The sequence below is a fragment of the Monodelphis domestica genome, chromosome 1 (assembly GCF_027887165.1).
Source record: "Monodelphis domestica isolate mMonDom1 chromosome 1, mMonDom1.pri, whole genome shotgun sequence".
NCBI lineage: Eukaryota > Metazoa > Chordata > Mammalia > Didelphimorphia > Didelphidae > Monodelphis > Monodelphis domestica.
In genome coordinates, this window is record NC_077227.1 from 97,908,122 (window position 1) to 97,932,569 (window position 24,448).

The 24,448-nt window shown below is 34.5% G+C and overlaps 1 protein-coding gene across 1 annotated transcript; it reads right to left on the reverse strand.

Annotated features, from left to right (window-relative positions):
- Positions 1-544: 544 nt before the first annotated feature.
- On the reverse strand, positions 545-21,936 carry PNLIPRP1 (pancreatic lipase related protein 1). Its single transcript, XM_001368149.4, has 12 exons — positions 21,888-21,936; positions 21,297-21,451; positions 16,026-16,151; positions 14,257-14,391; positions 13,088-13,196; positions 10,302-10,421; positions 10,057-10,176; positions 8,302-8,420; positions 6,360-6,489; positions 4,001-4,109; positions 2,320-2,484; positions 545-650 (listed from the first exon to the last, which is right to left on the reverse strand). Exons 1-12 carry the CDS (start codon positions 21,934-21,936, stop codon positions 587-589), a joined length of 1,401 nt encoding a protein of 466 aa, XP_001368186.3. The 3' UTR covers positions 545-586.
- Positions 21,937-24,448: the final 2,512 nt, after the last annotated feature.

A 24,448-nucleotide genomic window follows, 5' to 3' on the forward strand; every position in this document is an offset into this window, starting at 1 on the left:
CCTAATGGGGCTCCTTGTCCCAAGAACTAAAACTATATGTTATATCAAGACTTTAGGTTTCACTGACCTGGGTCACCAGCCAACCATATGTTAAAAGGAAACATCTGGGACTAAGATTGATGTGTCTTCACTTTTGGTGCCCAGTTCTCAATATAACCCCCACCCCTAGCCTCACTATATAAACCAGACCTATGCCATGCTTGGGGTCTTCTGCTTCTTGTGGAGGCCCAAGCTATAGCTTGAATAAAGTACCTCTTGTGTATTGCATTACTGTGTGTGTCTCCTCCTTGGAATCCGAACCATAACTGGACTGAACATCAAAGCCACTCTATGTCTTAGTAGACAGATTTCATGCTTAGCTATGGTTTAAACAATCCTCACCCAGATTCTCTGAACTTAATTCTTGAAACACAATTCCATGAAATTTGAAAATGCTCAGATGTTGATTCCCTATCATCCTATTTCATCCCATATTTCAAGGTGGTAAGGATCCCCACAGAAAGGCCTTGACATCAGTGACACATCAAGGGAATAAATTAATGCATAGTAAAATTTTATTAAGCTAGACACAGCATTTGGTCTCATATTAACAGGGAGAGAGAGTGAGGTAAACATCTTCTTTCACAGTCTCCACACTACAGAAATTATGCCTGTGAAGAAAAACATAGAAGCTTGAGTGTACACATCTCTACTTTAAAAAGAACTTGTTAGATTTGTAAGAATTAGATACAATTTCTGTGCTTCTGGTCTGTTGTTCCATTGTATTGGTGAAGCAGAGAAAGGAAACAACTAGGAAATGACTCTTCTTGACCTTCAAACATTCCACTTAGTAAATAGTCATTCAGTGTAGTTACACCTTAATTTTAGGTGTAGATATTTTCTTTTGCCCAAAGAACTAAAAAGCTTCTTGAGGGAAAGAACATAATTTAGGCTTCTCCTCTATCCTCTATGGCCCATTAGAGCAATGCTGACCACAGAGTAGACCTCAACAAATGGAGATAGCCTATTTTACTGATTTTATGCCTCAAATCTTCTTATTACTATTCTCCTTTTTCCCCTCATAATCTTTTTATTTCTATTGTACAACTTTTTTGATATATATATTTTTGCTTCTACTTCCTTCCTGTGCTTTCTCCTTAACTTCTAGAAATGTTTCTTAATCCTCCGATTCTTCAAAGGTCACTAACACTTTCCTGACGGTGCAGTCTGACAATCTTTTCTCAGTCCTCATTTTCTTTACCTTCTCTATATTATCCCCATTGCTGAACTACCTCCTGCTTTTAAAAGTCTCTCTTCCCTTTCCCTCCACCATTAAGCTATCCCAGTTAGGATATCCCAATTGTGCTAATTAGGTTTTCTTCCCCTGTTTTTTCTCTGTCTTTTACCGACTCCTTTCTTGCTTACTGATAGATAAATCCCAAAGTCCAGTTTTTACTGATTCTGCTACTGTTTATTTAGACTTTGCTCATTGAGGTCACTATCTGACATAGTGGATGGAGTGCTTTCCTTAAAGGCAGGAAGATCTATCTATTTATTCTGCCACAGATCCTTTATAGCTTTGCACCTCCAGGCAAGTTGCTTAACCTCTCCTACACTCAGTTTCCTCATTTCAAAAATGATAAAGATGACATCACAGGGCTTTTTTTTTTAAGCTCAAATGAGATAACAGATAAAGGGTTTTACAAATTTAAAGTGATAAATATTAGCTATTAGTAGTAGTACTCCAAAGTCTTCAATAGGTTTTAAATATATTAATTCATTTAAAGCTCAAACTAATTTACCTATTTCTAATTTAGAAATCAGAAAATTGTTAAATAAATAAATAAATAAATAAAGAGATTAAATGTCTTGATGATTGTTACACTGCTAATTAGTAACAGTAGGATTTGAAGTTACTCTATCTCCACTGTCACATACTACTTCTCCATCACCATTGTGTTATTAGCTCCTATTTAATAGTTTTGTGTCACTTATATTTTAATACAGCTCTTCCTTTTCTATTCTATAGCACTCAATGAATAGTTTTATCTTCCTATCATGGATATACACTTTATCTTCCCAACTAAAGTGCCTGCCCCTAGAGGACAAGAACCACAATTCCCCATGGAACCTGACATAATGCTCTACTGAGAGTGGTTTCTCATTAAATGCTTGTTGACTGACACATTTTAAGGTTTCTATAAGCCACTTCTGGATTGAAGAGAGGGAATTCTCATAAGTCTTGTTGCCTTAGTCATAATAGATTTTCTGGGAGCAAATTTTCATTGCAAATGTTAATCTTTCCAATATTCTTTGGTTCATATTAATAAGCATACATACTCTGTGCCATCTTCTGTTTCCACAGTGATCTTTGAAGCTCCCACTTTGGGGAAAGTTGGATTGATCACATTGTTATTCCACAGAAATTTAACTTTCTGAAGTGTTCCAACATTGAGCTCAACATCAATCTCATTGGAGTGAGTAGCCTGTGCTTTGAGCACTCCTCTGAAAAAAATAAGAAAAGAGTCATTCATAATCTTGGACAAACGCTCTAAAGACTTTAATGCAAAATTTTATTCTTTGATCTGTAATCAGTTCATTATTGAATTGAATTACAAAACAGAGAAAATGGAAAGTGAGTTGTATTTTGATGATATTAAGATATTTTAAAGACCCTTGACTTCTTAAAGTCTAAACCTTGTCTAATCCAAAGTATTCTGGTAGGATGAAGAATAATAATAATAACAATAGCTAGCATTTGTATAACACCTACTATGTGCTAAGCATTTTATGAATATCTCATTTGATCCCCCAAACAACCCCAGGAAATGGTTAGTATTATTACCATTATCTTACAGATGAGACAAGAAGGTTAAGTGACTTGCTTGAGGTTGATCATATAGTTGGTAAGTGTCTGAGGTCAAATTTGCACTCAAGTCTTCCTGTTTCCAGGTCCAGGGCTTTATCTATTGTACCATCTATCTGCTTCTAAGCTAACATTTAAAAATCTGAGTTATAAGAATTCATTTCTATTGTACTTTAAGTCTCATATAGCATTTTCTTCACAACAACCTTTATAAAATAAGTAGATATTATCTACCTTTTACAATTAAAGAAACTGAGGTTCACAGAGCTGTGAGTAGCCAAACATAGTTAATTTATTAAGTATAAGAGATAAAATCTGAATGCCAGTCTCCTGAGTATCCAGATTCAATGTATTCCCCCACTACCACACTGCCTAGAATAGACACTCATGAAATGCAAATTCTGGTTGTTAGATAATTCTTCCATATAACATTTCTAAATTAACTTCTTTGTATTCCGAGTAGGAATTATTTTTATCTGTATGCTTGTATCACCTCCACCCAGTTTTTGGCAAACAGTAGGTGCTTAATAAATACTTATTGATTGACTGATTCTATCCAGTGCTTCTAGTTCTCACCTTTGAGATCAAGTAAATTAAGTATAATTCCCATTCCTTGGGATGGCCAATCAAATGCTTGAAGAAAGCTATTTTCCTCCCATTTGCCCTACTTTGACTCTTCCTTTCTCCAGGCTAAATATCTTTGATTCCTTCAAGTAATTGTCATATAATCTTTCATAATCCTGGTCTCCCTCTTCCAGATTCTCTAATCAAAATCCTTCTTAAAATGTCATTTAAATATCAGATATTTCAGATATTTTTTTTGTCTAGAGCAGAGTATTGAAGAATTATTTCCAAATGGCACAGTGGGTAAAGACTCAACTTCTCAAGTTCAAATCTGACCTCAGACATACTAGCTGTGTGACCCTGGGCAAGTCACTCCACTCTATTTGCCTCAGTTTCCTCATATGTAAAATGAGCTTGGAGAAGGAAATGGCAAATTATTCCAGTATTTTGCCAAGAAAACCCAAATAGGCTCATGGAAAGTCAGATACTATTGAACAATAATATTTATTTATTCATGAAATAATCAAGAATATTTATATTTACTAATATGGTATTAAATAACAACATATATCACTAATATGTGAAACTTACGCAAAGATGTTATATTGTTTGGTGTTTCCATTACTTCCATACAGAGCAACTTTTACCTGGCCAGTTACTGTTCTTCCAGATAGTGTGACAGAAACCTTGTACCTCCATCCTAAAAAAAAATGATAAAACATCTGATGGACCCAGAAGCTAAATAGATCAAAGCCTCATTTCCATGGCTTATGTATACTTAGACCAAAATACATAAGAAAACAATTAAGAATACTTGTTATTGAACTGAGATTGTTAAAGAAGATAAATGTATTGATTTCTAAAAATACATTTTTAAAAAAGAAAGCTTTAACAAGGAAAAAGAGTCAATTTTTTTGTTTTTTGCCTTGGGCTAACAATAGGTATTTGGAGTCAATGGAACATGGAATTTTCCCTATATTAGTGCAGAAACCCATGGAAAAGCTAGACAAATAATGTCTTCTTGAAAAATAAATTTATTAGTTGGGGCCCTCATTTGTATAATGCAATGAATTATGGAAACACAGGGTTGGGTTGAGGCAGTCATCATAATTCAGACTGATTAAGTGTTTTTGTTCCTCCCTTTAAAGTTGTTCAATGTAAATGCGTGCAGTTCCCTTGATTTTAAGATTTGAAGAGGAAATATTGACTAGACTAGGAAATATTTCTTTTTGAAACCTAACGAAGTTTATTTAGTATGAGCAAGAATTAATGAAATACTTAATAACTGAAAAAGAAATTAAATAAGCCACTTAGAGGCAAAGATTGTGCCTTAATTATCTTTGTAGCTTGTCAACTCCAGGAGAGGGGAGGGAAGAAGGGACAGAGACATGAATCATATAACTTTAAAACTTAAGGGAAAATTGTTATTAAATTACAATAAAGAAAAAAAATTATCTTTGTATCACATACCCCATATCTCCCCCTCTTGTACCTGCCATAGGTCCTTTTACATAACAGTTATAGAACACTATTTTTGGAATTATTGAATGAATGAATGAATAGGCAGCCTGGAATAACTTACAAAAACTGAAAGAAAGCTTTGTGAATTTTAAAATGTAGACAACTCCTAGTGTGGGAACTCCTTCCATTAATGCAGATGGTATTAAAAAAAAACTGCCAAAGCCAAGGTCTACTTGACATAAAATAATTCCATTTCTGCTGTCTAATCAATAATGAACACAAGTATAGGATTGTTTGGGCTTCTGTTCAATTGGTGTCTTCTGTCAGCATCCTCCATCTTCATGGATGCAAAATAAGTTTTTCTTGGTATATAATAAAATTTGCTTAAGAACTTAATAACATTAATAATAATAAATATAATATAATAATTACTAAGAATATAATAAGACTTAATACATTTTGAAACATTGGGCCTGCTACCTGAATTTGCATAGCTAGTTTTATATAATCTCTAGACAGACAAATAAAGCAAATTAGCTAAAAATAAGGGGGAAAACGCAAATCAAAACAGCTCTGAGGTACCACCTCACACCTAGCAAACTGGCCGATATGGCAGCAAAGCATTTCCTTTGCTGAATGAATGTTGGAGAAGTTGTGGCAAAAATGGGACACTAATGCATTGCCAGTGGAGTTGTAATTGGTCAATTACAATTGTGGAGCAATTCTGGAAGGCAATTTGAAACTATGCACAAAGGACTTTAAGATAGTGCCTGCCCTTTGACCCAGCCATATCATTTCTGGGTTTGTATGCCAAAGAGTTAATAAAGAAAAAAACTTGTACAAAAATATTTATAGTTGCTGTCTTTATAGTGGCAAAATAAATGGAAAATGAGAGGGGGTGTCCACATATTGGGGAATGGCTGAACAAATTGTGGTATATGTTGGTGATGGAATACTATTGTGCTAAAAGGAATAATAAACTGGAGGAATTCCATGTGAACTGGAACGACCTCCAGGAAGTGATGCAGAGTGAAAGGAGTAGAACCAGGAGAACGTTGTACACAGAGCCTGATACACTGTGGTACAATCAAATGTAATGGACTTCTCTACTAGCATCAATGCAATGATCCAGGACAATCCAGAGGAACTAATGAGAAAGAACATTATCCACATCCAGAGAAAGAACTGTGGAAACAGAAATGCATTAGAAACCAAGAAGAAAAACATATGATTGATCCGATGATTCAATGGGGATATGATTGGGTTTTTGATGTTAAAAGATCACTCTAGTGCAAATATGAATAACATGGAAACAGGTTTTGAACAATGATACGTGTATAACCCAGTGGAATTCCTTGTCAGCTCTGGTGGGGGGAAGGAACAGGAATGGGAAAAAACCATGTATCATGTAACCATGGAAAAATATTCTAAATTAATTAATTAATTAAACGTTTTAAAAAAGATTGGGGGAAATCAAATATCAACTTACGGGCAAAGTCACTTGCATCTCCAGTGTTCAGAAAGAATTTTTGTTCCCCTGGAGTTGTTTTCCCAGCAAATTTATCAGCATAGTGACCCATCTGTGGGCAACCTTCAGCTGGACACGGGAAGCACTTTTGCTAAAGAGAAGAAATGGATTGGTTCATCAAAAGTTTGTTTCTTTATGGTTCATCCTTTGTCTGGGCATTCATCATTTCTAAATATCCCATTTTGATGAGAGAAATTACTTTTTTTAACATAATCTGACATGAAAATGTGACATATTAAAAACATTAAAATCAATAATCCCCTTGAACTAAACATGAATATATACAATTGGCCATGTTCCTTATACACATTTAATAATTATAGGACTAGATAATGATGACCCTTGTGCATTTTGATAATCAATATCAAGTTTTTAGTCATCTTAGAATATATTAAGGAAAGTTTCAGGTGTCACTATTTTTGGTACAAGGAAAAATCATCTAATTCCATAATTAGGATATGATATAATATAATGGACATAACTCATGAGACTTTGTTCTATCTATTTTGGTCTCTTGTTACTAACTAGTTGTGTAGCCTTGAGATAGCCATATCCCTACTCTAAACCACATTTTCCTCATCTATAAAATGAAGGGGTTGAACTAGAGGTCCTTTCCCTAACATATCCATTCCAGGGAATTCCATTAAATAGAATGTATGGTCTGTGTGACTAAGGGCAATTGTTTTGCCTTTGTTTCTAGGTCATTGTACATAGTAGACAGTTAGCTGATCTTTGTTGAATTGAAATGAAAATACTAAATATTTGACTTAAGCTCAATCCTACTAATAATTGACATGGACACATTGGCCTGCTCTGTTCCAATCATTTCCATTTTCTTCCTCCTTAAATAGCCTGGTTGCCTCCTCCTTACTCAGTACCACAACCACCACCCTTAACTCCTGTGAGTTCATTCAGCTGGAGCTGAATATCATGCCAAAATCTGTTTGCCAAACCTCTCTGCAGCTCAGAAATCCTGAATTTAACTGGTTCACTAGTTTTATCCTACTCAATAGCAGATATCACAGACATGTTGCCTTTATGGCTAGCAATTCGATTTCAACTTCTCAAACTAGTATTACTTCTCCATTTCACATTTTTTAAAAAGCAATTATTGGCTACTTTTAGGCTAGATCAATAAAAGCAATCTAAAGAGTTGAAATATATCATGGTTGTGTAGATGATATTTCATTTGAGATATTTCAAGGTCCCATATTAGCATGCACTATCCATTTTCCTACCAAATTTAGTTGTTTTAAATACAATTTTCTCATTTTTGCAATTAACGGGATTAAACACCCGTTTGGAAAAATTGATGGAAATGATGGAAAAATTATTTCCATCATATTCCTTTCTAACTCAAAAATATTGGATGGCTCCCCATTGCAAGAAAATTTTCTGCTGGGCATGCATGTTTCTATTTATCTAGTCAACCTTATCTCCTCTTTTTTCTCAGCCTGCCTGGCCCCTCTACTTCAATTAGTTGAATTCCTCTCTATTTCTCAAATGTATTTTAGCATTTGAATCTCCAAAACTTATTTTTAAAGGCTTGGAGTATCTTGTCTTCCTCTTTCCTCTTGTCTAAATCCTACTCATTCTTCAATTAATTACCAATTTCAAGTCCCACCTCCTTCATGAAGTTCTTTTGGCTACTATAGACCCCATTAATTGTCTCCCCTTGACGTCCCATCAGCTACACCACTCGTTTTCATGCCTATATTATTACTCTTCCACTTGTGTATATTTCCCTATCAAGGTTGTAAGCTCTCTGAGAACTTTCTAAGGAATTTGATATTCTATTCCATATGTGTGTTTGTGTTTTTAAATGAATCAAAATGAATAAATAATGGATTTGTGATTATATGGTTGCATCACATCCATTGCCCTAGACAGGAGAGTAACTTACAGAGTTAAAAGCTTTATAGGAAACACAGGGGAATGCAGTGAAACCATCAGGATGCAGAATGCTATCAGTGTAGTATTTGTAGCTCCTCAAGTGATTACAAGCCACAAAGTCCCGAGTTCCTGAGGAAGAAAGCTTGTTCATATTTAACATCATGCCATAAAAGTGATCCCATTTGAATACTTTTCAAGGAAATATTCCAACTAGAATAAAGCTAATGAGAGCTCTAGAATCAGTCCCAGATTTTATGGTCATCATCCTTTCTTAAAATTTTAAACCTTTACCATCCATCTTAGATTTAATACTAAGTATTTGTTCAAAGGCAGAAGAGTGGTACAAGCTAGGTTATTGGAGTTAAATGACTCATCCAGGGTCACACAGCTAGGTAGTGTCTGAGGTCAGACTCAAACTGTCTCCAGACTTTGTTCTCTGTTTACTGAATCACCTAGCTTCCCTTAAGGTCATCATCCTTGAACATCTTAAAACTATGAATTGAATTTCATAATAAAATTCGTGCTTTGTGCCTAGTAAAGCAACATCTACAAAAAATTGAAACTCATATTTATAAGTAGCCACCCCAAGGGATTTGTTTTGGCATATCTATACCTGCAAATAATTTTCATTATTTTTAAAATTAAGTGTTTGATTAAAAAATTAATATAAAATATGAATAAAACCAACTACACTTACTTAACATTTCACTGAATTACTATCAGTACATAAAGTATCATAACAACTCAGTCATTTCCTTTGAGTCCCTTTCAGGATTCTATTTGTTCTTATTCACTTTTTCCTCATATATAATCTTGGTAGTATACTTGCCACTTTTATGCTCCTCCCTTTTTTGCAGACTTTAATAAAGACCTTTGCATATTTTTTTGTACTATTTGTACTTGTTGGTCATGATGGTATTACAGAATTCCATTGTCTACATAAATGAGTGATTTAGTTAACCATTCCCTTATATTCCTCTCAAGTGGGTTTTTTGCAATTATATATAATGCTGATATAAAATTTTTTAACAGAAAGCTATTGTGTTTTTGTTTTTGATAATGCTTTCAGGTAATGAGTGGTAGTTTGGCACAATGGATAGCAAATAGGCTTTAAAGCCAAGAAGACCTAGGTTTGAGTTTTGCTTCTGAAACATATTGGTTATGTTATTCTGGACATGTGACTCCAATTCTTATTGCTCTAGGCAACTCTCTATGACTATATATTGCAAAGAAAATGATAACCTGCATTTTGTAGAGAGAGTTTGCTCACTTGGAATTCTCTAAACAAATACAATCATAGTCCCTATCCTAGTCTCTATCCCTTCGGATATATTTGTAATTATTGATTATGATATTTTTCAGTCCATTTTTATTCAGTTTAATACAATTTTAAAATATATATAACAAATGGCCAGGTCTTTTGTAGAATCATGAAATCTTAGTTATGGCCACAAAACTTATTTTTTGCTTATATGGTTCCTCATTATGAAAATTACCAAATAACATTTTGAAACACATAGAAACAAATATATTCATTTTATTTTTTCCTTTCTACTCTATGCTAAGCTACAAAGAAAAAATGAGAAATTCTGCTTTGGCAGAATAAACAACAAATGATGTTCTACTGTGCAAAAAACAATAAACAATCTAATGGGAACTTCTGTATTTATAAATAAAACAAGGTACATAGTATTCTGTTTTTAACTGTAGCCAAATAAATGAGTTGACTTTTTTGAAATATTTATTGTTTCCCAGTTTTGCTTACCAGACCAAATGCCATCTATATCCACAATCTGTGAAAGGATGTTCTTCTTGCACCCAGGCATTTCTTTTCCTCCATTTGGAAAGAAATCAAGATGACCGACTGATTGAGTTGTTCCAAAACCTGATGCATTTTTAGAGAAGGATAAGCACACCAAAAGTTGTTGCACTGGAGTTAGCAATCACTCTAGTAATGAAATGTACCAACACCGACAATATGGAAAGTAATGGAATATAGTGAATCCTCACCCAGGTTAGGGATCAAAGGAGCTGAATCAGTATGAATCACATCAACAAACTGAGCATCAGTGGGATCCAGTCGAACTTCCTCTGGAGCACCTTCAAAAGCAGACTCTGCGGGATCCAACCCTAAAATAAAAATGTATCTGTATAGATTAATAATTAATTAAATTCAACTCAACAAAATAAAAACTTCTGGGTGTCTACTGTGTGTCAGATTCAAAGACAAAAAACAAATGTCTTTGCCTTAAAGGACTTCCTATTCTAACTGCATTTACACGTATGTGTTTGTGAATGGGGTGTCTATAAGAAACTGTAAATACCTATAGTCACATTATCACACTTGATGGAACAGAGCATTGATATAGATGATCCCCCCAAAAAAGGGAAAGAATTTATATTTGACTTTGTAATTCATTGCTAGAAATTTTTTTCTTCCTATAAGATTTTCCCTGGCAAATACATTTTGTAAATTTCTGAAATAAAATAAAATGTGACTAAGTTTCATATATATCCCTTTTCCATGTTATCATCATCTCCCCAGTTTGGAAGAGGAGAGGTGTGACTTTTGACTTTCAGATTTAGTTTCTCCTTAGCAAGTCTTTTGATAAGCTACAGTCTTAAAGTTTTTTTTCAAAGTATCTGAAGTCACAAATGTTCTCTTTTAATGAAGATAAAATTCTTATTCAATGAAGAAGTAACAAGATATTAAAATAAAGATGTAATAAGACTTTATAGCTGACTAAGAAAAGGATATCCTATGAACATATTTCTTTAAGTTTCCATTGGTATGCTTACTCTTCACATGTTAGAATGCTTGTTTTTATAGTTTATTAGTTGACTGTTTCCCCCTAAAGGATTATGCTCAGTTTTGCTGAGCAAATGATTCTTCATTGTAATTCTAGCTCCATTGTCTTCTGTACTATCATCCCAAGCCCAATACCCCTTTCATATTGAAACTACTAAGTCTTAGTGATCCTGCCTGCGGTTCCATAATATTTGAATTGTTTCTTTCTGGCTGCTTAAAATATTTTCAACATAGGAGCTCTGAAATCTGACTATAATATTCCCAGATGTTTTCACTGTGAGATCTCTTTTAGGAGGTCAATGGATTCTTTCAATTTCTATTTTACCCTTTGTATCTGAGATATTCGAGATTTTTCCTTAATTTCTTTAAACGTTATGTTAAGGCTTTTTCTTTTATTCATGAATTTCAGGTAATTTGATCCTTCTTAAATGATCCCTCCTTAAACTATTTTCCAGGTCATTTTTTTCTGATGAGATATTTGACATTTCCTTCAATTTTTTGTTCATTTTATGGTCATTATTTTCCATTTGCTAAATTTGAACTTTTAAGAAATTATTGTCTTTAGTAAGATTTTATGCCCTATTTTCCATCAGGCCAATTCTGTTTTGTAAGAAGTTCTTGTCTTCACTTAGTTTTTGTCTCTTTTACCAATTCTGTTTTTAAATTGTTCTTTTCCTCAGTATTTTTTGTGCTTCTTTTACCAAGATATTAATTCTTTTTTGATAATTTTCTTGCATCACTCATTTCTTATCTTAATTTTTTCCTCTTCCACTCATGTCTTTCTTTAATTTCTGCAAAAATACTTGGCTAGTATCCAACAAGTATTTTTCTTTGAGGCTTTGTTTGTAGTTTTCACATTGTTGCTTTCCTCTAAGTTCATGTCTTGGTTGTCTCTGCAGCTATAATAGGTTTTTATGGTCAAATTAATTTTTATCCTTATTTGCTTGTTTTCTCAGTGTTTTTTAGGAATGTGTAGGGGCAATGGAGTTGCCAGTCAGTGATTATATTTCCCACACCAGAACAGGATCTCCTTTAATTTCTTTCTGACAGTTGTGCAATTCTCTTCCTGTCTCTGGGTTGAGAGCTCCTGAAGCAGCTGTTGCTATAACTGCTATTATAGATGCCAAGTGTGTTATCTCAAAACTGGCCTCCACTCCACTGTCATGAACTTATATTGCTAATCTCCAAAATTTTCTCAGAATGGAAAAATGTCTCATCATGACCTTTGGTTGGTTCTGCTTGTCATTCATATTTAAGTTATTTGGATGGGAATGTTGAGAGACTTCAGCTGGGTTCTTTCTAATGCACAATCTTGGCTCTACTCTCTTTCCCATTTCATTTTTTTTCTAAAATAACTCCTAAAAGGATGGAGAACTTGATACATTTCCCCTAAAATGATGTCATTTTAAATATGTTTTATCCATTCTTTTAGGAAAATCAGTTTGCAATCCTTGAAAGCAACAGATTTCAAGGAAAGTAGATGTAGTAATACAAAAAGAAATATGATATTTTCATGGACTCATAGTAGATAATACAAAACTTACTTGGGGATGAGAAAAGAGACAGAAGAGGCAGCTAGGTAGTTCAATGGATAAAGAGCCAGACCTGGAGATGGGAGGTCTTATATTCAAATCTGTCCTCAGACACTTACTGGGCAGGTCACTTAACCCCAACTGTCTTACTACCCTTCTGCCTTTGAATTAATACTCAGTATCAATTCTAAGACAGAAAATAAGGATTTTTTAAAGAAAAGACACAGAGAGGAAAGATGGGTTACAAAAGATATGAAAACCATATATATATGTATATATAATGAGGACCAAATGTTTACAAATTTGTATTTCCCTAAAATATTTAATCTTATTATCACCTGTCTTGAGACAGATAAATAAGGTAATTCTCCTTGAAAAAAGAATGACATTAAAATTGTCCAGTGGCTGTTGTAATGCTTTTGCTGAATCCTGGTGATATTACAACTCCCACCTACCTGTAATTCTGCTCAAACCAGGTGTCCTTTGCCCAGCCTCTCCAGCTGCATGAGCTCCCACACTGTGGCCAATGATGTGGATTTTGGAAGGTGGATATTGATATTCGGTCTAATGAAAGACATGTTTTCAATGCATTAGGTTCCTGCCCATGTTGATTACAGAAATACTCCCCACCCTTGGCAATGGGAACGATTTGCCAAGCATGGCATGACTTCATGGCTTTATGCCTTTGGATTTCTGCAAGGTTCCCTTGACAGAAACTAGAAAGATTTGACTTGCTCTGGGGCTGTTTGGCGATTGTCCAGAGCTAGTTAGGACCAGTGATTCCTCCTTACGGTCTCATTTCTCTGGTTGCAGCCTGTTCATTTTTGTAATAAAACATAATGAATCTTGGGCCTTTGTGTGCCCTTTTGCTGTGAAAGAGAACATTTTGTATCTTATAGACACTGTGGGAGATTGTAGTCAATTAGAACACATAAATAAGAGCCTGGGAGTAGGAAGAAGCCAATGAAGTGATTCTGACATAATGTGGTAGGGGTAAAAGAAATTCTCACCCCCCCAACTAAAGGGCACATTAAGTTTTTCTCTATTTAACTTATTCCTTTATAGTATGCTTTGGCATTATCTATCTATTTAGGATGGTAACAATACAGTTGTTTTCATTGTTTAGTCCTTTTCAGTGCTGCCCCTCTTTTTCTGACCTCTTTCAGAGTTTTCTTGGCAAAGATACAGGAGAAATTTTCCATTTCATTTTTGGGCTTATTTTACAAATAAGGAAACTGTGGCAAATTGGATTAAGTGACTCACCCCATAGCTAGGAAGTATCTGAGGTCAAATTTGAACTCAGGTCATTCTGATTCCAGACCTGGCTCTGTCCACTCTGCCACTCAACTGCACAATAGAGTGTAATATGTTAAATGTTTATTAAATACCTGCTATCTGCAAGGCATGGTTCTGGCAACTGGGGATACAAAGACTAAAAACAAAATCCTCCCTGTCTACCAGGTGGATATAACAATCTAGATCAGAATTACACAAAACATCCTGGCAATATAATGGCAATGGCACACTAAAACTGATCATCACAGAGATTATGCTACCTTACATTTCAAGCTTCTTAGGGAAGATCAATAAGATGAGAAAATAATCACGATAATCACAAACTTACTGAAAGAATTTTAATTAAATGAGCAACTTCAGCTCCTACAACCCGGATGTTGTTTGCAGCCTGGGTATAAGTAGTCTGTGAGCCACTTTTCCAGTCTACACAGATGCAGTTCACCTGTTCCACTTCAAACATATTCTAAGATTGAGATATAAAGTAAAAATAAATATAAATTATATATAAAATAAAATAAAATAAAAATTCTTAAGGGGAAACATTAATTTAAAAGTCTTTCATTTTCCTTAATGAAAACCAACACCTTGAGGAAGCCATCAAATATTTGCTAGCTTCCCAATGTACCATTCATAGGGTCTCTACTAGAAGGTCCTAGTAAAAGGTTCACTGGGAACCAGTAATGATTTCCTATAACCAGGGAGCAGAAATCTTCTACCTAGATCGAAGTGCATTTCCTGTGTAAATTTCCAAATGAACATGCTTTATCATTGTAGTTATAGGAATTAGTAATCAGCAGTTCCTAATATGGCAACATCCTGCAGACATATTCTGTGAAAGCTGTCATATCCAATAGAACTGAAGAGATCTAGCTTAGAATAAATTATTCCAAAAGAAATACTACTCAGAGATATTGAGGAATTGATGAGTTCTCAGCAGCCCTATTCGATACCATATCCAACCTCCTGAGTTTATAATGGTACTATATATTTTTTCCCAAAATCAATTTAGCATCATTCTTGGCAAATATATGGGATAGTCGTGTATGTTATTATATCATACCAGGAGAAATAAAAGCATTGATGTGTGGAGAAGCAGGAGAATCTTGTCTATAGCACATATAAACAGGGCACTTGTTTCAACAGGGTGAAAGCAGCTATGAAAATATGAATCACTGGAAAAAAACTACATCTTGAGGTTTATAATCTTCGATTTTCTGGGTGTGTAATTTTCCTACTTCCACTATCAATTTCAGGGATGGACTGAGTTATTGCTGGATTTGAGGGAGATAGCATTATTGAATAAGCTGTTTAGAAGCCAGAAAAATGTCCTAAATCAAAGTAAAGCATTTGAAAGTAAATTATACATACATATATACATATATGCATATATATATATATCTTAAGGATATTTTCCCTTCTTACTGCCTCCTCTTGCAACAAATGTTTGTTATGCTTTTTGTTATGTTTATTATGCTAGTATCATTCAGCATTCACATAGAATTTCACCCAATTCTGTATTTTTTTTGCCCCTCATCCCCCATAAAATCAATGGATCTCTTGGTTTCATTTTCTTCAAATCACAATGAAAGGAGTCCCTTGATTGCTACAAATGTGTGGAGAGCTGACTCAAGTGGGGAAAATAATAATTTTATTATACTTCCTCTTAAATAGAACTCATAGGACAAAAATTAAAATAATTTACATTGAAACAGGCTTCTTTGAATAAAAATGGTTATCACTGAGGATGGAAATAGAAAACAGAAATTATGCTACTTTGAATTTAAAGTTTCTGAGGGAAGAGCAATACAATGAGAAAATAATCACAAAATAATCATATTGTAAATGGTAGAGCAAATATTTTTGAATATTTATATTGTTAAGCTTTCAATACAAATACCTAACATTTAAAAAGTTCTAACCTCCCCCACAAATATAATTTATTTTATAATTTTGAATTGTCATTTAATTGAGTCATTTAAAAGGAATGCAGCCTCTTTGGAGATGAGCTTTTTATAAATATTACTTCTTTGGAAACTGACAGCTAGATTGACCTTAAGATATAGATTTAGGGAATACAGGAAAGGATCCACTTTATACCTTGCACATGTCCAACAGCCAACTCTCTTCTCCTTTGTCTATGAAGCCATGGATGATGAAACGAGTCTTCCTGTCTGTTTTGAAATTTGAATACTCAATGGTGGATGGTTCTGATGGGTTGAGTAACTGTGATAAAAAGAAGAATACCAAATTATATTTTTTGGTCTTAAACAATTTGCAGTCATTTACCTCATTCCCCTTCTATTTCATAGGTATAATGAAACATTCGTTTTCATACATAGAAAGAACTCTGTAGATCATTTGGTCTTCAATATCATTCAGGCCAGTTCAATTTAAAATGTATTTATAGAGAAGTAAATAAGCATGGATTAATTAAGTTCATACTATGTTCCAGGCACTATGATAAATGATTTTTACAAGTGTTATATCATTTGATCCTCACAACAACCTTATGAAGTAGGTGCCATTATTATTACTCCCATTTTATAATTGAGGAAATTGAGAAAGACAGAGATTAAGTGACTTGCCCAGAGTCCCACATCTATTAAGTATCTGTGCCTGGATTTGAATTCAAGTCTTTACTCCAAGCCCAGCCCTCTATCTACTATGCCATCTATCTCCCTTTATTTTATAAAACACTATGTTACACTGGTCATTAGAGAAGATATAATATTTATATAAAATAGAGTTTCCATTGTCAAAGTACTTCTTATCTGAGGGATGATATGCACAGAGAAAACTATAATATCAATTTGGAGGGGGTAAAACAAAATACCATCAGATTTCTAAAAGGTGAAAGAACATAACCAAGTAAGAAGATAAGATAGAGTGAGAACTAGAATGGGCATCAGATTAAATGCCTTCAATTTATTGATGGGGAAACTGAGCTCCAGAGATTGTCATTTGTTCAAAGTTGCACAGGTAGTAATAAAGGATATTCATATTCTAGATACTTAAATCAAGGTCCAAGGAAGGGTCTAGAACCCATGGAGTTTATCTCTCAGTCTTGTACTCTCTCCCTCATACCACATTAAATTGATGCTAGGCAGTTCTCTTCTTTCACAGTATGGAAATGCCAGCTCAGTGTGTCAGCCCAAAGCTTCAGAGGCCACTATTTCTTAGCAAGTGATCAGTGGTATCACTTATTATTCTATTGAAGAGCAGGAAGAAACCAGATGGTGAAAGAAGAGTGAATTTTAATTTGTGTCCAGGAAAATACTTTTATCAATGTGGAGAGAGAGATGGGGAAAAATATTCACTGTGTTTAAGGCAATATTTTTGTGTACAGGCATTACTGGAGCTTTGATTCCCTAATTTCTGCCTTCCCCAAATCTGAAGACATTTTCTAAAATTCTGTATATATCCAGTTTTAATATCTATGCAAATGGTTCTCAGATCCATTCATCTAGCCTAACCTTTCTCTTGGCCTCCGGTCTCACATCTTCAATTGGCTATTAGACATCTCAAAGTAGAAGTGCCATGGATAGATATCATCAATTTAGAACCTCAAAAACCAAATTTACTATGCTCTTACTGAAATCCCTATTTCTTCCTAAATGTTCCTATTACTCTAAAGGGCACCACATTTTCTCAGTCATCCAACCCTTTTCACTCCATATCTAATCTGTTGCCAAGACCCATTCATTCTACCTTAGAAACATATCTCCTTTGCTGCAGGCTCTTATTACTCACACCTATACCATTACAATAGCCACCTAGTCAGTCTTCTATAGCTACCTGTCTTTCCTCATTCTAATCTATCCTCCACTTAGCTGTCAAACTAATCTTCCTAAAGAAAGATCTAACCATGTCACTCTCTATTCAATGAACTCCCATGGCTCCCAGTTACTTCTGGGATCAAATATAAAATTCTGTTTGGCTTTTAAAACTCTTTATAACTTCGACACGTTCAACCTTTCCCCTATTGCCCCTATATAATCTGCAATTCTGTGACACCAATCTCCTTGCTGTTCCTAGAATAACAGTAATAATAAAACAACAACTAGCATCCAGGAAGCATTTTAAGCACTTTATATATTTGATCTCATTTGATCTTTACAATAATTCTTATGAAATAGGTGCTACTATTGTCACCATTTTTGCAGGTAAGGAAAATGAGATGGAGTTGTGTTAAGCAACTTGCCCAAGGTAATATATTTAAAAAGTATCCAAGGCTGGATTTGAACTTAGTTCTTTCTGACTCCAGGTCCAGCACTCTCTTCACTGATTCTTCTAGCTATTCTAGCTGTTCCTTCCACAAGAAACTCCATCTCCTGAAGTCTGCATTTTCCGTAGCTGTTCTTCATGCCTGAGATATCCTCCTTCCTGCTCTTCATTGCCTGGATTCTCTGATTTCCTATGAGTCTCAGTTAGAATCTCCCCTTTTGCAAACAATGTGTTTCCTGACTTTCCATAGTGCTAGTATCTTCCCTCAAAGATAATTTCTTTTTTGCCCCTATATGTATTGTTTATATATAATTGTTTACATATTATCTCCCGATTATACAGTGAATTTCTTGAGGGTTTGTTTCTTTCTTTGTTTCCCCAGAGCTAGAACAATGCCTGGCTCACAGTAGGTGCTTAATAATTGTTTATTGACTGGCACACTGATGCTCTTTTTACAAATATAAAGACAGAAAAATTGATGGTGTCTGGGCATTATTTTGTATAACTTTGTATCCTTTCTATTTTACAAGTGTTGTATCTTTCTGTAGAGAGTAAACACCTCCAAGACAGGGATGATTTTATTTTCCTGGCTCTGCATCCCCAGTGCCTAGCATAGTGCTTTACATATTACATATAATAGATAAAAATTGGTTGAATTGGATTATGTTAATTTCCTGCCTCTAATTCTTTGAAGGAGTTCAATACTCCCCTCCTTTGTACTTTAGAACCTGGTGAGAGGAATAGAGCAGCTTACCTCTTAGGGTAAGCACATTGATAAGAACTGATACTACCTAAGTTTTATAGATCACCAACAAGTTCATATATGAACTTGAAGTCAGAAAAATCCGAGTTCAGAACTGGCCTCCATCTTACTAGTTGTGTGATCCTGGGTAAGTCACTTTAAATCTGTTTGCCTCAGTTTCCTCATCTGTAAAATAGGAATACTAATAGCATTATCTCCCAGGGTTATTGTGAGAATTAAGTGAGATATTATTTGTAAAAGGGCTTAGCAGAGTGCCAGGCACAAAATGAATGCTAAATAAATGTTAGCTATGATTATATTCCAACTCAGGAAAGTAAAATCACACAGAAGAAATCCTGCTGGTCTGTATTTGTTCTACTAAAAGGGAACTTAGTATTTACTTCACTTTCATGGTACTTTAAAAATCTTTTGAAGCTATATACCTTTTTGACTTCAACATATCATAGACAAAATGAAATCATTGTTAGTTTTAGACTTAATGTCAGCAAGACCCAAGTCTGGCTTTTACCACCAGAAAGTTATTGGCTATATAACACTAAACAAGTTAATTTTCTTCATTGTAACTCAGTTTTCTAATCTGCAAAATTAGGAAATTAGGTTCAATGGCTTCTAAGATCCTTTCATTTATAAATCTATGATTTTATGGTCCTATATATCACTCAAAAATATAAGTATCAAGAATAAAAAAGCAACATTCTTGATAGTGGGCAATGAAGGCAGCTGGGGGGAGGTGGGAGAGAAAGGTATAAAGGTGGGTCAGATATAGTATCTGCCTTCATTGAATTTGATAGAGCTGAACCAAGTACATTTATTTATCCAATTCAAGTTAGAAACCCCTTGAAGGCAGTGACCATGAAAATGTGAGAAATGAGAAATATTAACTCAATGTAATAATAGTCTAACAGGGAGCTTTTGTGGCACACCAACGTGCTAGTTAAAGAAGATTAAGCAGTAGTTCATGCTTACTATACAATAAGCTCCTTAAAGGAGGGAATCATGTCTTCATCTTTCCCCAGAGCCTAACTTGATACTTCATAATAAGAGGCATTAAAATAAACATTTATGGAATATGTTGACCAATGGAATTTGATCAAATTTTCAAACCTGAATAACCTTAGACATTATCAGACCCCTTTCCCCTGGCCAACACACTAGAAAACTTCTAATCCACTAGTTATCCGTGTTTTGAGTAAAGGGCAGATATTGTCTGTACTTGAGAAACTTAAAGAAGCCTTGAACAATTGGACTTCTTTTCTGGGGATCAAAGAATAAGGTTTAACATTATTCATGATAAGGATAAAATTGTATACTCTTTCAACATTTTGAAGATCTATAATTTAATCAGTGTGGGTATTCCTACCATTGAAAAAAGATGGTACAATCTCTCCCACTTGTGAATTTAATTGTGGTCTTAAGAGTTGCTGATGCTGAAATATTAGTTACCTTGTAATCCAAATGCAAGAAGATTCTTCCAAAGCTCCTAAGCTATTCATCAGAAAATAGACAGAGTTTGTGTTTTCCCAGTTGTTTAGGTATGATTTTATTTGTATGAAAATTGGTTTGTAATATGATTATGTAGTTCTTGGGTTTATCTTGGCAGGTAGACTCCCAAGTATTTTGTATTGTCTATAGTTATTTTTTGAACATTCTTCTTCCATCTTAGAATTAAAACTAAGCACTAGTTCCAAGACAGAAGAATGGTAGTGACAAGATAATTGGGGTTAAGTCACTTGCCCAGGGTCACATAGTTAGGAAGTATCCAAGGTCATAGTTGAACCCAGGGCTTCCCATATCTAGGTCTAGCTCTTCTAAAGTTATTTTAAGTGGAATTTCTCTTTCTACCTCTTGCTGCTGGGCTTTATTGGTAGCATAGAGAAATGCTAATGATTTATATGGATGCGACATATAGTCTGTCTCTAACTTCTCTACTCAAAGCCTTTCTACTCTTCTAGTTAAAGGTGCCTACAATATTACACTATTAGAAAACTAAAATAATAAGGAAAAGGGAAATAAAAAAGAAAGAAAGCAAAACCAATGATAAATAGGTACAATGACAAAAAGCCAATTGGGGGCAATTCCCTTTGGCATAAGAAATTTACATTCATTAAATGCATTTAACCTACTTCAGTTGGATTCTCCAGAGCCTGTTCAACACTGACATACCCTTTGAGAACCCCAAATTATTCCACACTACCTTGTGGCATCAAAGCACTTTGATAATACAAGAACAGTGACAATCATAAGGCAAAAGTTTTGCTTATTTTTTAAGAAGTGTTCTATTTTCATCATGCACATAAAAGACAGCTTTTAGGAAATTCAGAACAAATTATTAGCTCCATTGAATGAAGCACATGTTATATTAAAAGAACCATAACTCTTACTTGAAAGGTGTTTGGATTTTCATTTGTGTAGAGCAAAAAGCGGGTGTTGATTTTTTCTGGACTCCAGGGTAAAATCTTAAGTGGCCTTACTAATGTTCCACCCCAAGGTTCATCATCTGGAAAGCATCCAAGATCCGAATAGCAGATTTCTTTTCCTATACAGTAGACAAATGTGAAATTCATCTTTAATAATTTAAAGTGAGAATTTTTGTGTGTGTCTGTCTGACTGAGGAATGGGATTGGACTATACAGTTCAATAGGATCAATTCCTGTAAAATGGTGAAATGAACTCCTCTCCTTTCTTTTGTCTCCAGAATTATAGCCTATGAGATTATCTAATTATAGAAATATTAAGTCTAATTATGGAAATATCAAGCACTGAGGAAGAGAGCTAAAGAGGTGATTAGAAACAGGGGAAACTCTCTGATCCCTTCAAATCATATTTTATAGAGCTGTCTACCCTAGTTCTCTGGAATCAAGTATCCTCCACTCTATCCGAGTACATATGGTATTGTAAGTGAGGCTGTTGTAGTCAAAACCTGTTTGGGAGAAAAGGATGAATAACTTCTAAAAATAACTATTATTTCTTACCTCTCACTGTGGCCAGGAAGAGAAGAGTAAGTGTCCAAATCCCCAACATCTAAACCAATCAAGAAACAATCATTTGAACCTCATTAGAGAAATTAGTATAAAATACACAGGAATTCATAACAATTTAAAATTCTCTCTAATAATAATGTCACACGACATAGCAAAGACCATAGGAATTATTTTTCCAATTGCAATATTTTTTAAAAAACACCTACCATGGCTGAGTATTCAGGGCCTCTGTACCAATGGGATCAAATGCCAAAGCCCTTTTATAACTGTATCTTATCATTTGTACACCATTCCAAGGAAAATACTTCATGAAGATAGACCATGAGATGTGTATTTTACATTTTAATCTCCACAAATACACAAAAACAAGGCTAATAATAGTGGATGGAGTTTTCCATTAAGTTTAACTGTGGGAAGGCAAAGTATGTTTTATTGAGATGGGAAGAAAAATGGAACTTTCAATAAATGTGTTGTTGAAAGAATGTGCTTTCAATCTAAGCATGACATATTCCTAAGTGCACAGTACTGCTCTGTGTGTTATGTGTTATTAATGCAAATTCTCTCAAAACCCTGAGAGTGAACAGAAATTGTCAATGAACTAGCATATTTGAATAACTGCCCTAAATGAGAATTCCCGAATTCAGGTGATTAAATAACATCTCCATTTTGTAGATCATCTGATGGTGCTTCATAGTTCATAAATATATTTTGGAAAACCGAAAATACTAGCATTTCTGAGTTGAATGGAGCTTCAATGCCATCTTGCCCAAATTATGCCTGAAAGTGAATTTCTTTTACAACACACTTGACAAGTGGTCATTCAGCCTCCATCTGGAAATTTTAGCCTGTGATCTTTCAAGCAGTCCATTCTGTCCTTGGATGATCCTCATTCTACAGTAGTTTTCCTCTACTTTAGTTTCTGTATAATTTCTTCCTATTGATTCTAGTATTTTTTTCTGGGGCTATGCAGAACTAGTCTAATTCTTTTTCCACTCAGATACTTGAAGACAAATATCATGTCCCTCTGGGTCTTCTCTTCTTTGAGTTAAACATTCTCAGTTCCACCAACCAGTCAAGAATCTTACTGTGTGCCAGGCACTGTGCTAACTGCTGGGGATGCAAAGAAAGACAAAAGACAGTCCCTGCTCTCAGAGACCTCATAATTTAATGGAGGAGACAACATGTAAACAACTATGTATAAAGAAAATATTTACAGGATAAATCAGAAATAATCAATAGATAGAAACCATAACTAGATATGCCAAATTCACAGAACAGAAATTTACCTTCCTTTTTAAAATACTTTTGAGGATGCACTCACAGTGAACAGTATTTTATGTCCTCAAACTCTTTCAAATGATTAAAACACTGCAGCTACTTTCTGAGGCACACTCAAGTTTCAAGAAAAAGGAATGAGTTATCAAAATATATTCTGAAGGACAGGCATGATAATTGGTGGTACAGAACAATTAATATTCATTTAATGTGCAAAATCTTCTCTAGAAAGAGGAAAGAATGGCCTGGATCCATATTGACCACAAGGATTTGTAATTTTTTATTCATCATTGATGCAAGGAAATATGATTTGGTACTGGAGTCATTGTTCTTTAGACATTTTCAACTATATCTGACTCTTTGTGACCCTATTTGGGGTTTTTCTGGCCAAGATCCTGGAGTGATTTGCCATTTCCTTCTCCAGCTCATTTTAGAGATGAGGAAACTGAGGTAAATAGGATTAAGTGATTTGCCTAGGGTCACACAGCTAGTTGGTATCTGAGGCCAGATTTGAGCTCTCAAAAAAAATCTTCCTAACTCCAGATTCAGCAATTTATCCACTGTGCCTAAAATGATATAACTTATAACAAAAGAGAGAATTTACTTTGAATATAGAAGAGGCCAGCACTCAGCTGGGGGTGGGGGGCAGGAAAGGGGAGAGAAAGATACTTCTAAAGTCTGTTGATTGTACAAATTACATTTCCTGGCATAGGCCTGGTATTCCAACTCTAGTCCAGTGGCAGAGTTTCTCCCTCTCTAAATTAGTACATAATGATGAACCGTTCTCGTGTTTTACAACTCAACTCAGGTGTCTGACTCCCTAAGAGCAGTAGAGCTCTCTTGCTCAGTAATGACACCTAGTGTTACATGTACCAAGTCAGCAGATACATCAAACTACACAATAATTTTTACCGTTGGTAAACTTTGATATCTGAATGGTTATATTTATCTATTGACAATTGTAGGGAAGTTATATTAAGTCATTAGTTTCTAAAATTCCGTTCGCTCTTCATAATCTCTAGTATGCCCAATGAATGGTTTAAATAAATTTCTACCAAATTATCATGCCTTTATTTAGCTCATATGGATTAAATGAAAGTGAAATAAAATCTACACTTCATGCCATAAAGAAGCAGTATAAGAATCCTTCAGAAAAATGCAAGTTCCACCCTCTCTGCCTATTTTTCAAAAATTTCTCCTTTTCCAGCCACAGTCAGCCCTTTAAAAAAGAAATTTCTTTTTTTAAGGAAAGAAAATGAAGAAGAGAAAAAACTTCA